The sequence below is a fragment of the Corvus hawaiiensis genome, chromosome 2 (genome assembly GCF_020740725.1).
Source record: "Corvus hawaiiensis isolate bCorHaw1 chromosome 2, bCorHaw1.pri.cur, whole genome shotgun sequence".
NCBI lineage: Eukaryota > Metazoa > Chordata > Aves > Passeriformes > Corvidae > Corvus > Corvus hawaiiensis.
The window spans coordinates 3,322,263-3,337,854 of NC_063214.1; the positions used below are offsets into that span (position 1 = coordinate 3,322,263).

A 15,592-nucleotide genomic window follows, 5' to 3' on the forward strand; every position below is an offset into this window, starting at 1 on the left:
ATGCTGCTTCTCCAGATACAGCACCTCAGCCATATTTTTGGAATGCAGTCAGTATTGCTGCAGAGAAGGTGGAAACTAATTGACCAGAAAGACAAATATGACACCTTTGAAGGTGTTAGAGGTTAAAAATCGGCTGCTACTGTGAGCTGTGGGATGTTAATGTCAAACTGCCGCTGAGCTATGCAGCTTACCAGCATTTCATTCTGCTTCAGCTGTGCTTTGTAGGCTGTGCAGAGCGAGAACGTCGGAAACAGTGCAGTTATTTAATCTTCAGGTGAGAGAGGAATAGGCTGTGGCAACAAACACTGCCCAGAAATATTTCCTTCAATTAGATCTAGATGAATTGACAGCACTGCTGAGGAATGCCTTTTGAGACTAAGGGGCAGCAGAGTAGGATTTTCAGACTGTAACAAAATAGGTTATGTGGGGGAGAAAAAACGTGGAGGTAATTGTTTCCGGTCTTTTAATTAGTTTTTGAATTTCATCTCAGTTTTTCACTGGTCTAGCTTTGGTTTCATAGCTAAATACTGAGAGGACAAGTCTTGTTCTAGCTGTTTGGTGAGAAGAAACAGTGCCAGAGTATCATAAACATATTTAAAATAAGATAGGTTCTGTAAATGCATTGAGCAGCAGTTTGGGAATCCCTGCACTAAATCATTCAAAGCACTGTGAAAGTTCTCTCTTCAAGGTAGTGGGAACTGATTATCAAGGAAGGGCAGAGAGAAGAGCTTTATGCTCTTTATAGCTCTGCAGGCCAATTCAGTAAATTGATTATCAGTAGGACATAGGGTTTTTTTATCCCCAGGGTGTTGATAAATAAGTGAATGGTTTGGACCACAAGTGGTTAAGAATGATGACGATTTAGAGAGACTGGACATTTGAGAAGCTGCTTTTCTATGGTCTCCCTTCATAAACAAATTCTTCTTGAGAAGAAAGATGAAAGATTAGATAATGAAATGTAGCTCATGAGGGTAATGGTGATGAGGAATGTGGGGTTTTGAGCTGTAGATGCAACACAGCTTTTTTTCTAATGTGTTTGAAGCTAAAAAAATCTCTTGGGAGTAAAATACTTAAGAATTGAAGCTCCCATACTGGAATTCTAGAGAATAGGAAGAATAAGGTCTTAGATCAAATTAAAGTGCTGACAAGTTCTGCTAACTATGGGGTGAATTCTTACCGCTGTTCTTTCCCACCAAGGAGTTAACATAAATACAAAGTACAAGCTTTGGTCTAACATTCCCTAAAAGCCATTTGAGTTAATGATAATTACTTGAGATTTCAGGAGGAAGACTATGGAATCTGGTTCCAAAACCTTCTGCCACTGAGCTCATGGAAACCACATATTTGTCTTCTTATCCAGAAAATTGAATCAGAGTTCACATGTCATTGAAATATTGCTAAATTTCGGAGCAATGTTATTTGAGAGTGCAATTTCTTTATTAGAGAGAAGCAAGTACAGATTTCATATTTTCTAATGCTATGCAGCACTTAGCTTGGATTATTACTGTTGTAGAAAGTGCAAAATAAAGTTGGATTGTGTTTTTACACTCCTAAATGAATGTCTGTCTTCTAGAGTCCTCTTTCCTACCATAAATAAGTGACAAGACAATGATCTTCATCTTACAGAGTACTTCTTCTGTAAGCTTTGTGGGGGTGTTTTTGCTTTCCTCTATTTAATAAAGTATGTTTATTAGAGCCATTCATGCAAGTTCCTCTCTCCACACTTCAAGTTTTACTTAGGAGGAGCAAGCTCAAAACACTGGCATCAGAGAGAAGTACTGGGCAGTAGGCAGAGCTGAGATGATCCTGAAGCACTTTTACACAGGGAAAAGCTCACGGTTTGGAAAGCTGCAAAACTGTGAACGTTCATCCAGAGACTCCAGCAGATTGTGATGTGTTGCTTTAGATGTAAAACAGGATGGTCTTTTATGTCCATTTTCTTAACTGTAAATATGATTTCTTTGTCTAAAATAAATTATTTCTAATTATTAAATTATTACTAAGCATCTTAGTGATTATCTAATGTTAGTATCTGATGAAAATGGTGCATAGACTAACATGCTTATTAAGTAGAAAAAATAATTAAAGCTGAAACAAGGCATTTTATCTTTTCTTTCTCTTCTCCCTATTTTTGTTACAAACTCAGCTTTTGGAGCTGTGAGAGTCTCTCTTGTGTCAGGATGCTGAGTGTTTCTTTTGATCTTTCCTCTAGGCTGGCAAATAAGCAGGACAGAGAAGGAGCTCTGTCAGAAGCAGATGTGATCGAGTCCTTATCTCTGGAAAAGCTGGTTAATGAACACAAGTGTCTCTGTCAAATTGTAAGTAGATTTCAAGATGCTGTATTTTCTCATGTCTGTGTAAAGCTTCCATTAAGGTAGGAAATTGTGCTACATTGTATAAAACTGAAATTTAGATGGAGTAGTCACTGTCCTGTTAAGAAAAAATGCAGCAGGAAATCATTGTGGGGGGAGCCAACCCAGAAATCTTCATGAAAGCTACTTAATATTGGTCAATATTTCAGATGATTTATCCAAATCAGTAGTCCCTGAAATTTTTCTTTAACCCTTTGTTTTAATCTACCAGTGTCTTAGGTAGGGCTTTACTTCCACAATCTTTTTCTGATGGCAATAAGAAACATTTTGAAAGATAATGAGAGTTATGCTGTTATTAACCAAAAGAAGGAGGCAGTTTTGCAAACCATTTCGGTATTTGGTATTTGGGTTTTGAAATTTAAATAATAATTTTAATTCATTAGGGAGATTTGCAATACTACCTGTTGCTATTATTTTCTTTAGGAAGCTGAGTTATAAAAGGGCATAGCTCTGTTTATTATGTCATGATTCTCTGAGTGCTTTTCTTCAGTTAGTGCACTTTGCACTATGCACATGTAGTAATCATAAAAATCAAAATTGCAAGTTCATCCTTGTTTTTTTCCAAGGAACTTCTGTGCCAAAAATATTTTCTTGAAAAATATTATCAGTAAAAAAAGACCCGAAAGATATTAGTGTATTCCAATGCTTCTGAATTGCTTCATTGCTGACATATGCCAGTAAAATGCTGTTCTTGTTCGTTATTTATATCTTGTGTGTAATTAGGAAAGGAGCCAGATCACAGAGTCTTCAGACTATTTCATACTCAAATGGGCAGCTTCTTCACCAGGCTCTTTAAAGATAAACATGGTCCCAAACTGCTTCAGTAGGATGACTCCTGGGGTCTGTTTAAACAGAGCCATTGTGAAACAAGATAGAAAGTTAGGCAAGGACCAAAAAACTTTTTGTTTCTTCTTATTCTTTTAGTTCATTTTCCACTGGATCTTTAAACTTCCCCACAAAGTATTAAAGTAAATAGAAGGAGTAATTTGTCTTGCTGTTGGACAGTGTCAGTGAGAATGACCTTCCTCTTTTTCTTATTTAATATGTCTGTATATTCCATATTTCTGAATTTTTATGTTTTATAACCAAACTGCAGCAACAGTAATCTTGGTGCAAACTGAGAAGAACATTTCCCCAGTGCTGGCCAGTGTTTTATCTTAGTTTTCTGAGAGAAACAAGTTATATACATCTTCTATACATCTCCTTCCTTGGTAGGTTGTGCTGGAGGGTATTGCAGTGTTCCCTAGTGAAAAGCACTCATAGTTGAACCTTAATTTAAACATAACTGGTCAGAATTTTTTTTTCTGTTGTAAACTGTACATTCCATATCTGACTGTGGTGCCATTTAAATGATTGTCAGATGAAGAGAGAGCACTGAGTTTTTCAGATGTTAGTGTTGGATAGTTGGTCTTTTTTAATCTTTATTCATAAACACAAATCCTGAACATGATCAGTGTGAAATATTATCTCTACATGTCAAATACATAGCTGGATCTATTCAATTATTATTCAGGGAATGTTTTAAAACATACAGAGCTCCAAAACATTCTGGAAAACAGTTTTCAAGAGATCTTCAGAGAACATCTTTTCCATGTTCCAAGCTTGAATCAAGCCCTGTATCTTTCGTCCCAATTAAAGCCCATTGTTTTTGTCTTCCTGACATGAAAAATGAGAAAATCATTATTTTCCTATTTGCAGTTTCACCTAATGTTTTTGAAGGCTATTATCCTGTCTCCCTGAAGTGTTTTCATCTCAGGAGAACCACTCTTGGTCCTTTAATGTTTTCTTACAAGATGTATTTTCCTCACTATTTCATAACTATTGTCATAACTATTTTCTCAGTGAGCTTTGCACTTCTCTTCCAACAGATTTGCTTAGGTCATGTTTCTCTCTTGTGCTGCTGAGAGTATAATGACAAAAAGTTTTACGCCAGTCGAGGTACAATGCCTGTTCTGATGTAAAAAATTGAATTGGTTTGACGACTTTTCTGACAAATTCACAGGAGATTTTATTTATCCCCGAGGTGCTTATGAACATGGTGAATTTTTTTTCATGAACTGAAGCAAAGCTGATTCTCTTTCGTATCAGATTTTTCCATTTTGATTGTAAATATGGACTATTTATAACCCACATTTCTCAGTGTTTTACAAGCTTCACAGTAAACAGTAATTGTTCAACTGATTTCTTGTTTCCAGTCAAGGGATGTGGTCTGAACTGCAAATATTTTTTCTCTCCTTCTCTGTATATTTACAGGAACCTTGCTCAGCGATCATGGGCTGTGGGAAAAAAATTGATAAATCAATAAAAAAGGGGTTATTTTGGCTTCTCCATATCATAGCGAAAGATTTTGATGCCTTAAATGAGCGCATCCAGAGGGACACTACAGAGCAAAAAGCACTTGAGGAACAGAAGAAACTGGAACGAGCTGAGCGAGTCAGGAGGATACGGGAAGAGAGGTATTTTGTGTGTGATTCTTACTCCATCCCTTGCTTCCTTCTCTAAGATATTTGGTCCATTCCTGTGCATAGATCTTATGGGAACCAAGCTGTCCAGGGTTTAAAGCTTACAAGCTAAGAGTCTTCCTTGAAGTTTTTGCCTCTTCATCCCCTTCATTTGATTTGCTGCATGCTGGAAATGTACTGTGAATGAGAATTGCAAGGTAGTTGAGGAATAAAGTTGGCCTTACTAATATAACTTCACAGAAGATTGACCTAAAAAATAATTCCTGTGATTTAATCTGAAGTTACCTTCTAAAATAAAGTGTTAAGTTAGACTCTGTAACCCATATGGGAATATCAAAGACTAGATATGAAAATTTATTCTACACTATGCTTAATAAACTTCAGGATATCCAACAGCTGAGGCATGAAGGAACTAAAGATGATGCAGTGAGGGGAAGCAGGGCAAGTGATTTATTACCCCCCTTCAAAGCCCTTTCTGGTCTTGAGGAGCCTGCTGTGGTTCCTGTGAAAGACTGATGTGAATAATTTTACTGGGGCATTCTTAAAATATTTGCTGAGCACGCCTGTCCTCTGCTCTGCCTTATATAGGCAGAGAATTTTGAGTCTCAGTTACTGTGAGAAGTAGCTGGGAAGTGTCTTGGACTACACTCTGTTTTGGTTTAAATAAGCACATAAATTACTGAAGTACATTTTAAACAGTTGGAACTTGACATGGTCTTCAGATATAGTTCACAAATTTATAAAAAAATTGGTTTGCTTCCTAATCTGCCTCATGTCTCTGCACACACAAAACCTCCTGACCACGTTGGATTGTGTTGTGTTTATGCCACACTGAGAGGTATAGTGGGGAGGACTGACATTGTTCTCTATAAAATTTATGGCTTCTTCATAATTCTTTATTCATTCTGCCTCTTTTCCCTCACTCCCGTTCCCAAAAAACCCCACAAAACCAAACACCAAAACCACTGAAACAACATAAACCCAACAACAATGCCAAAGGGAAAAAGAAGAAGGAAATGTACCTGAGGAAGAAGACCCTGAGCCTGGGAAATGTGGAAACCCCTTCCAGCCTATATCTGCTGTAATCTCTGAGGTAGGAGAGTGTGTGGAAATCTGGATCTGTTTAGAACCAGCACTAACAAGTGTCTGAGAAGTGATGAGAAAAACGATCATTTAAGAGTTGTTCTAAGTCTGTCTGCACAGCACTTTTTAAATTTTTATTTTAATCTTAGCAGCCTTGTTTTGTGTGCATTGAATCAATGTTTTCATGATAAGAAAACCCCTATTATTGATTGGGGAACAAAAGTTTTGTAGACACAGTGAAATAAATGTAAACACATGACTGAAAACATTTCCTAATTAAACTCTTGGGGATTCAGAAGTGGAAAATATTCAAGGTCTATTTGTTTCTTCTAAAGTGTTTGTGATGTGGTGAGTCATACCAAATCTCCCTGACTTCTTCAGCTATTCAGATTTGTGAGCATAACCTCTTTTCAGTTGAAAACAGACTCTTGAGAATTTTTATTAATTTTGAAATATGAAAATCACATTCGTTTATTAAAGCTTCCTTAACCTGCGTTTCTGAGTTCGTATTTTTTTATTCAGTTGCCTGGAGATAACACAATCTAAAGAACCACGTAAACTTTTCCAGCAAGTAATTCAAACATTTGCTTTTCCCCAAGACAAAAGCACCCATATCCACAGAACGTGTCAAGGCAGCTATGTGCACAGTAATCCATTTTAGTAATAACATCAAAAGCAAGAAAATAAAGGTACAGCTGTGAATATTGCAGAGATGGTAATTCAGTGATACAGAATTGTGAAGCAGCCTGTCACTGAGGTTCTGTGACACAATAGGTATTTATCCAAACTGGGGTGGCATTTTCTGGAGGCTAAAAAAAAAGTAATTGAGGAGGAAGAAAGTAGACGGTTGTTTTGTTTATTTTAATAGGACCAAAAATAAAACAAGAAAACTGGCATTAATTCCTAATATCTTTTTGTTGTTAATTTCCCCTCCCTTCCTCTGGATAGGATATTGGAAATCTAATTTCTTCATCTATTTGAAAATAATGCTACGCAATATATAGGACATAAAAATATTTTCGGAATATTTTCATTTTTTAAGAACCTTCCTGTCTTATTAGTCAGTTTACAGCATTAGAAGTAATTTTAAAAAAATCTTGTCCATTTTGTTAGAACGAAAAACAGCTGGAAAAGGAAAAGAAGAGGCAAAAGTTGGAGACTGAAAAGGCTACAATTGTCTTGAAATCCCAGCCGGAGCAGGACCACTTATCAAGTAGCAGTAGCCAAAACACGAATGACAGCAGGCTGGAAAGGTGCAACTCTACAACTGCCCAGCTTTTGCAGCATGCAGAAGAGAGTGACCAACAAGCCTCAGAATGCCTTGACTCAGGTAAAACTGCTGCCTTTTAATGTCATTCAGTGGGATTTTTCACATGCTTCTTCCTTCTGTTTGTATTATATGTCATACCACACATCAATGTCGTGTATTGAAAACACAAAAATGCAGGAATAGGTTATATAAGCTGAATTTCTTCATGGAAATGTAGAGTTTGCATATATTTTATGCCCACAGTTTATTTTCTGTAGCAAAATGTTGTGTGACTTACATTTCCCATAATTTTGTGTCTAAGTTTGGATTGAAAACTCTGATGTATCTCCTCAACAATTGTATTAGAATCTGATCTAGGGTATTACCTAAATATAACTGTGTGATCTGTGATGTTTTATTTCTGTTGAAAATAGATAACAGTAAGAAAAAAAGTAAAAAACCTAAATTAAAAAGGGGACACAGAGTAGAACCTGTTAATGCAGAGGACTCTCTTCCCAAGAACCCTACACCACCACCAGCTCTTCCACCAGGTAAGTGTAAAAACAATAATTTATGTCTCAATTTGTGGTTGGTAATCCTTTAAAAGTCTCACTTGTGAATGATGAAACTGGGCTGGTCCTCATACAGAGAGGAGCTACTAAACCTTCCTCTATAGAAGATCTTTGATGCAGTTCCCCACTTCATGATATGAACTTCCAGCAGTATTGATTTGGCCTATTCCATGGGGGAAGACATTATTCTCCCAAAAAAAAAGAGCCAGAACCTTGATTACTCACTGAAGTGATGAACAATATCAATACTTTTTAAGGTAAATCAGTTTATTTTTGAAGTATTTCATCATTCTTCACTGTGGATGCAATGTAGTGCATAGCTTGGGCATTTCTAATTGCTTTGATTTCTCCCAGAGAAATGTGGCTTCTGCACAGCTCAGAATAATCCAGTGAAGTCATGGAATGCTCTGACAGTCTTTGTTTTCCTTTAGTTGGATGGGGAACTCCCAAACTTAATAGACTTCGAAAACTTGAGCCTCTTGGTGAAACACATCATCCTGGTAATTTGAAGTATTTGGGATTTTGTACCTTTTTAAACCATGCTCCATTGTCCATTCACTTCTACATTCATTTCATTCTTCATCTGTTTTTCATTTCTAAATTCCAATTTTCATTGACCAAAAAGCTTTCCCTTTTGCTTAGTAGAAAGCATCTTTTTGATTTTTCAAGTCTGATTTTTTTATTAGGGAAAAAAAAATGAGTTCTCTTAAATTCCCTTACATAGTTTAAAGTGGCATGGGATATCAGAAGTTGTGAATGATCTGAAGTTATTTGCACCTAAAAATCATTCAGGGCTATATAACAAAGAATAATGGGACCAGGTACTTTAAGAGTCCAAATGTACTGCATTTAAAATTAATATTTTTAATTTAATACCAAGGTGTAGTAGGCAGAGTCTTGATTTCTTGCTTCAATAATGACTATATTCTATTTTTGGAAGATCATGGAAGACTGTTTTTCATATGCTGATATTTCATTTTTTCCTGAGTTTGAGATGATAGCTTCTTAATTTTTCTTACTTTTTTTTTTTTTTTTCACATTTTGAAAAGTGATTTGGAGATATCTGAAACACAAGAACAAGGAGCTTTTCTGCCAAAGAATCAAAAGATGCCTGAAGGCAAAATAAAATTTCTAAACCCAAAATATTTATTTCTCACAGGAATTAAATTCATGTGCTTAAAATGTGATTTGTAATCTTAATCATAAACCCCTCTTGCTCTTTTTTTTTAAAGGCAAATAGAGAGAAGGCGGCAAGAAAGGAAAGCCAGATGAAGAGGTAGGGAGGGGAAGAAAAGGAACTCAGTTTTTATCTGTGCCTCAGGGAGGTGTTGCATTCTATAGGAAGAGCATGGGTGGGACAAAGAGGAAAAAACCCTGCTTAAGCTAGGTGTTAATTTGTAACAGAAGTACAATTATTAAATAATTTTGGAAGCTAACAATGGCAGTTATCTCTTGACCAGAGGTGTAAGAGTAAACTTGAAGTTGCAGCCGAATTCAAGGCATTCCCTGCTCTGTGTGAAATTTATCCTTTTTTTCAGGAATTTTGAACCACTCACAAGATTCACACTTGAAAATCCTAGCAAGAAAACACCTATTAGGAAACCACTATTTATAAATGAAAAAAAGCTCTTCACATACATAGCCCAGCACTGTCAAACCTTTAGCTAGGTCCTGATTTCCAAGAGCTGTAGTTATAACTTTAGAAAGTTATAGCTTGCAAAGTAAATGCCATGCATAAATAGTCCCAAAATTTTGGTTTCTGCACAGTATTACTGTCATCCAAAACTATTGCAGTGCAGCCTTGGCTACAGCAACATACAAATTTTTTGCTTAAAGCAGCTGTGGGGTTTTTAACTCTGTCAATTTGTGATCCATAGAATCTGAGAATTATTGAGATTGGAAAGGACCCTTAAGATCCCTGAGTGCCACTGTTAACCCAGCACTGCCAAGTCCATCTTGCACTGACGAGAACTTCCCATCACACAACAGCATTTATCAATGAATTCTTACATATTTTGCACACTGAGAATCTGCTCCTGACTGGAAACTCATTAGAGTTTCCCTAAGACCAGTGGAGCCTACCTTTGATTCCTTTTTTTACAATAATTCCTGAATTGCATCTTTCTGAAAATCAACTTCTTTTTGGTTGTCCCTTCAGCAGAGAAATAAATTAGTGTTGATTTCTTTTTTCTTCCCCCAGCTTTGCCCAAAATTCAAAGGTGGGTTTAAAAGGTTTCTCAGACATTCAAACTTTGTATTTATGTACTTATATTCACTGAAGACTGCAAATTTTCCAGTCATAGTAATAATTTTGGCACAAAACAAGGTGATGAATGTCTGTTTATTGTCAGTGGAGGATCCATCTGCAAGAATGACAAACCTCTTTCAGGATAGGAGGTAAAATTCTCTGCCAGCCCTAAAGTGCTCTGCCAGACCTCAAGAAACTGGAGACTAAAACTATCCTTTGGACAGATTTTCATTGACCTTACAATTGTTGCAGTTTTCTTGCTGCTGCAATTAGTGCTATTGAAATCAAAATATCAAAATATCAAAATATTTACAACAATAATATAAAAGTGTTCTCATTTTGCTGATTAAATGTAAGGATAACTAAAACTTTGACCCTACAGCCAGGTCCACATAGAGTAGTGTAATGCAGTTTGTTTGTGAGCCCATGCACTTCTAACCGAAGTTACTGCATTTGTAGAACAAATGGGATATATTCTTGGGAAATGATGATTTATTAAAGCTGAATTTTATGTTGGCAGGCCATCAAGGCTTTGTTGGGGAAGAGGTGGTCTGTATAAAAAAAATTGAGATTTGAATGCTTCAAAAAGCTGCTTTTATTTTTTTCTTGATTTCCACCTGTTTCCTCTTACCATCTTCCATACTGTTTTGCTTGTGAAGTGCTTTGCATGTCCCAGTCTGCATGGGTTTTTTATTTTACATCAATTACAAATGTTTGAGAACACTTGTTATGCTCTTCTGATGTACTTACTAACTTTGTCTTGTACAATTTTACCACTTTAAATTCCTTTATTGATGAAAGGAAATGTTGCAATTTTATCTAAAAAATCTGAAATAATTCTTTTAGAAAGTTATTTCTGCTTGCAAGATAAATGCCATGCATAAATGTTCCAAAATTTTGCATTCTGCACAGTATTACTGTCCTCCAAAACTATATTGCGGTGCAACCTTGGTTACAGCAACATACAAATTTCAATGCTTCATTTCTTCAGTTGTTATTTGTATTAGATTTCTCCTTTCCTGTTTTTAGGGATGTTTACAGATCCCCTTTGGGCTTCATCTTGCAAATGCTGATGCATGTATACCAAAATGTAATTAAACCCTCGTTTGGCCAATCCATCTCTAGACATTAATTAGCACTAGGTTTGAAAGTTTGCTTGGAGGAATTAGCTCTAAAATCATAGAGTACCTGGCTTTCATTAAGGAAGCAAGAATTTAGTAAACATTATTTAAGCCAGGAAGGTGGTAGGTGACAGATTGATGTTTTTCTGCTCTGGAATTTCTTCCACAGATTTCTATGGAAAGCCTCTGCCCCCGCTGACTCTACGCCAAAGACCCAACAGTGATACCCATGATGTCATTGCTTAACTGGAGCACAAAGAGACTTTTAAAAACAATAATTTTAAAATCCTATCATTTTTTTACCCTTGAAGGAAAATTTTTAAAATGACACTTTCTCAGCGTATGACAACTAAACATGGAGTTCATCCTGTTGTCCTTAGGTGGTCAGACTTTATCATTTACTTTTCACATCACCAGCTCTTCTTCAGGATTTATTTGGTTTACTTGTGAAAAGACATGGCTGAAAACCTGAAGAAAAACACCTTCAAGATCCCGTAATACTGGATTGTACATTCCCACCAAGACCTTTCTCCAGGTGCTGTGCAGGTGTTGGTATTTTTTCAGGGAGTAAATGATTCTAAAGCATTTTGTAAGATTCCTGTATGATAGGGTGAATATAGAAAGGTTAAACAAATATTGAATATATTTTTCTACCTTTTTATAAAATGAGTTGAAAGTTTGAGTGGAGCTGTGTATCTACTACCAATAAAATGATACCAAGGGAGCATTAGTCAAGTGCATAAAAATAAAGTGTGTTTTACTCTTACATTTCTCTTACAGTACCAATACCTTTGCTTAGGTATTACATGACATATTTCATATTTCTGGCAATCTGAAGCAGGGGGTAAGATAGAAAAATTTAAAATAAATACATTTTATACAAAATAATACTATTTGAACTGTCTGGAAGTTTTTCTTATCTGTTGTTTTCTTGGTTTTGTTAACTGAGTTTGACATAGGTAATAAATTCTGTGGAAAAAGAGAGTTGAATACTGTATTGTCTACTACAACAAATGAGAAAATTGCACATAGTGGGAAATTTGCACTAATTAAATCCCGATTTTGATGGGAAACTGAATCAGCCAGTATGCAGATGACCTCCCACAGTTTTTAATCTCAATAATACTAAAATACCATCTTGCAAACTAAAGAAATGCTGGGGTTTTAAGGATTTATATAACACTTCCATAGAATGAGTTGAAAACCACATACAAGTGATACCTAAACAAGAGTTACAATTTGTTATATTCCTATTTAAATGTTTTACTGTTACCTTGCACACAAGCAGTGGTGTACTTGTAAAGGTTCGTTGTTCTGCCACTTAATGACAGATGGGATGAAGCCCCCATTCCCAGGGGCTTTTTGGAGAAGCAGTAGTTGATAATTTTATATGATGCTCTGTCTTCAGTAATGTGGTTTTACCAAAGGAGTTTACATGTTGAAACAATGTGGTGTATTACGTGTTCAGCATTTTGGTATTGGAAGTCTTTGCCATATGCCCCTTGCAGCATGGAGTTGCACAAACATCTGGCATACTAAAATGAAATAATTAAGATTTTTAAAGAGTAGGGTGGAATCTCTCTTATGGGTACTAAGTTTGGAAGAGGTGGAGAAGTTTATTCCTCTTAAGTTTGTTAGTTTAGAGAAAGGATGAAACAATTTCTGTGTGACTACCAGCATGAGAATACTTTTGTTGTATTCTGATACTGTAACATGATTCAGTTGAATTATCCTCAGGATTTGGTCATTCTCCCTTCAGACGACACAATTCTAAGTGGAGGGGAGGTTGCACAAAAATTTATATGTACAATCTCAACCTTACTCTCATTAGCTCTGTTACCACTTAAGTTTTTGGCTTTAAGGCTCTACTTTTGCAGACTTAATTTTTTACAGCTTCAATTTCTAGGAATGTATTACCCTTTTGTTTTCTCTCTTCCCTAAAATAAATTAATGGAAGTGTTTATTAAAAGCAAAGCTAAATACTGCTGTGGTAACGAAATTTGAGAAACTAAAATGTTGATGCTTATATATGAACTGTGTGTTCTGTGTGCTGTGTGTGTGGATACATGTACCATTTTTGATTTTTACTTTTAAAATAAATGTTACCAGCATGTGACCAAAGTACTCAAAAACATTTTATAAGTTTTTGTTTTATTAATATGCTTTGTAATTATTTACTATGGTGGGGATTTTTTCAGTAATTTATACTGCCATGACTTTTTATTTGCTCAAGATGACATTTATGTATAGAATAAAACTAATGCAAAGCATCAACATGTTTCCTGTATTACCATACATTTACGATTTTTTGGAAGTAAATAGAGACATAAATATTTAAGGACTGCAAGTCTCACTTTGCTAAAATGTATACTATAGAGACCTAGAATCTTTGCATATTTTTGCAGGAGCAAGATGATCAAATTTAGAATATACTGATAGATAAGTCAGGTGTAGATGTATGCATATAAAATGCTTAGATAGTGTACTTAATATTTGAGAGATGATAAGTTGTGCATCTGTAAATAGAGAGCACAAATTCTATTTTGCAGACTTTTGTCATCAATAACCACTTTCAAAATGTCTCTCTGCATTCAGGCAAGAGTATTTCTACTTAAATACAGGAGTGGTAAGAACACAGAAATTCACTGGTTAAGCAGAGCATTTTGTATTATCTATGTGTAACATTTTAAATATATTTTAGGCAAAATATTTTAAAGGTAAGTTAAAAGTACCTTCTAAGAAGGAATAGTAATGATCATGAACTGAATTAATGTCAAAGAGAATCAGTGCTTCAAAATAAGTTGTTCAGGTTGTCTTCCCTTTTAGTTACATGCTAGAATCCACAGAAATACCTTATTCATAGATTTAAAGGTTTTAAAAATCAAAATTATTAAAAATAGACATATTTGGTATCCATTAGGTCTCTAGTGTGAAATTGGAAAGGATTGATGGACAGTAACAAAGTAAGCAGCACAGATTTTTTTTTTTTTCCCCCTTTAAATATTCAAGCAATATTTTTTTCAGTAATATATTGTAGTATTTTAGTGGAAAGTTTAGTGCTGTAACTGCAGGATGCTACCCAATGACTTTGCCTTCATGTTGGCTTCCTGGCTCCTGGGATTCATTCAGTTTGAAATACTTTACTATTTTGAATAGAACACATCCACCAGTATTTCAGTAGATGCATTTGTAAATGGAATAAATAATTGAGCCTATTGTGAGTGTAATTAGAGACAAGTTGATCTGCAGCAGCACATGAGAGAGATCAAGTTGCAGTTGCATTTTTGCTGTTTGCAGTTTGGCTGTGATGGTGTTGCTGATGAGCTGATTAACTGGAGTCTTCTCTCTGCTTCTGGTGCAAATCTGGTTTCAGACACAGTAACATATAGTGGAATATAACCACAGATTTAGGGGAAGGTGACTCATTCAGCAGACCTTTTTGTTTTATTGGTACAGTAAAATTCAGTTCTTGTATATATTTTCTTGTATGGTACTGGCTTTGGCACAATTATAAGCAGAGAGAACTACTTTTTATAGCAGTTTTGTCCTGTATTGGTTGGTAAAACTCATTTATCAAAAAGACTTTCAGGTTTCTTTCACATTTGAGATGCACGAGGTCTCCATTTTGCCTCCAGGCCCTTTATCACAACCCTGATTGAAACACGCTTTCAAGCGTGTTACTAATCTGCATGAGGTGAGCAGAAATGCTCTTAGTCTTCATTAGCTGGTGCCTGAAACTCAAATATTTATCTATATGATAGCACTCCTGCCTTTACCTTTGCACCCCTTTCCAGTCTGGATTCCAGAGGCCAGGTTCAGCTTGCAGAAGCTTCAATTAAAACTACTCTTAAACAAGGTTGCTGCTTCCACAGGCTTGCTCTTAGTGAAGAGTTGGCAAATGCTGATGGGCTCCAAAGGGAGGGTATGTGGGGATTTGGTTTGCTTTGCTAGGACACAGTGATTGCAGCAGGAGACAGCCAACAGAGCAGGATGCCCTTCCTTGGAGGAGCAGTTTGCAGGTCTCAGGTTCTGTCCAGATGAAGGGATCAGATGAGATGGTCCAGGCACATCAGCACCCTCAGCTTTTAGTACTGCTAAACCAGTGACAGCTGAACTGGACTACAGTGGTCCTCCTACTTTCCATTCCCAGAGAATGGTTTGTCTGAAACTGTCTGTTGAGAGATTTCTGTGAGAATTCTCAAGCCTTCAGTAATTTTCATGGCAGTAGCAGCAGGTTAAGCCGGAGCTGATCTCTGGTGTGGTTCAGATGAGCTGAGTAGCAGCTCCGAAGCCTGGGCCAGATAGGAATAAAGGGCTGGTGCCAAGGCACAAGCAGAGACCTGATGGTGAGGGGGGTGTAGATGCCATCAGTCCCTCCCCCAGGCGCTGGGATGAGGATTAGTTTTGTAAATTGAGTGAGATAAACTAGATATAGATTAATTGAGAGCCCAGGTGCTGCCTAATCCTGGTTTGTCTACTGGTGAA

General features: G+C 36.2%; 1 protein-coding gene across 7 annotated transcripts in view; it reads left to right on the forward strand.

Annotated features, from left to right (window-relative positions):
- Nucleotides 1–13,381, forward strand: part of ARL13B (ADP ribosylation factor like GTPase 13B) — a 34,471-nt gene extending 21,090 nt beyond the window's left edge. For 4 of the 7 annotated variants that reach the window (XM_048294627.1, XM_048294626.1, XM_048294625.1 and 1 more), the window contains 7 exons: nucleotides 2,213–2,318; nucleotides 4,626–4,828; nucleotides 5,834–5,927; nucleotides 7,031–7,247; nucleotides 7,601–7,717; nucleotides 8,170–8,238; nucleotides 11,277–13,381. In XM_048294627.1, the coding sequence (XP_048150584.1) occupies nucleotides 2,213–2,318; nucleotides 4,626–4,828; nucleotides 5,834–5,927; nucleotides 7,031–7,247; nucleotides 7,601–7,717; nucleotides 8,170–8,238; nucleotides 11,277–11,353 (883 nt within the window). In that variant the 3' untranslated portion in view covers nucleotides 11,354–13,381. Of the gene's footprint in view, nucleotides 1–2,212; nucleotides 2,319–4,625; nucleotides 4,829–5,833; nucleotides 5,928–7,030; nucleotides 7,248–7,600; nucleotides 7,718–8,092; nucleotides 8,239–8,970; nucleotides 9,015–11,276 lie in introns of those variants that run through there. The other 3 variants (XM_048294630.1, XM_048294632.1, XM_048294631.1) reach the window with 3 other exon arrangements.
- Nucleotides 13,382–15,592: the final 2,211 nt, after the last annotated feature.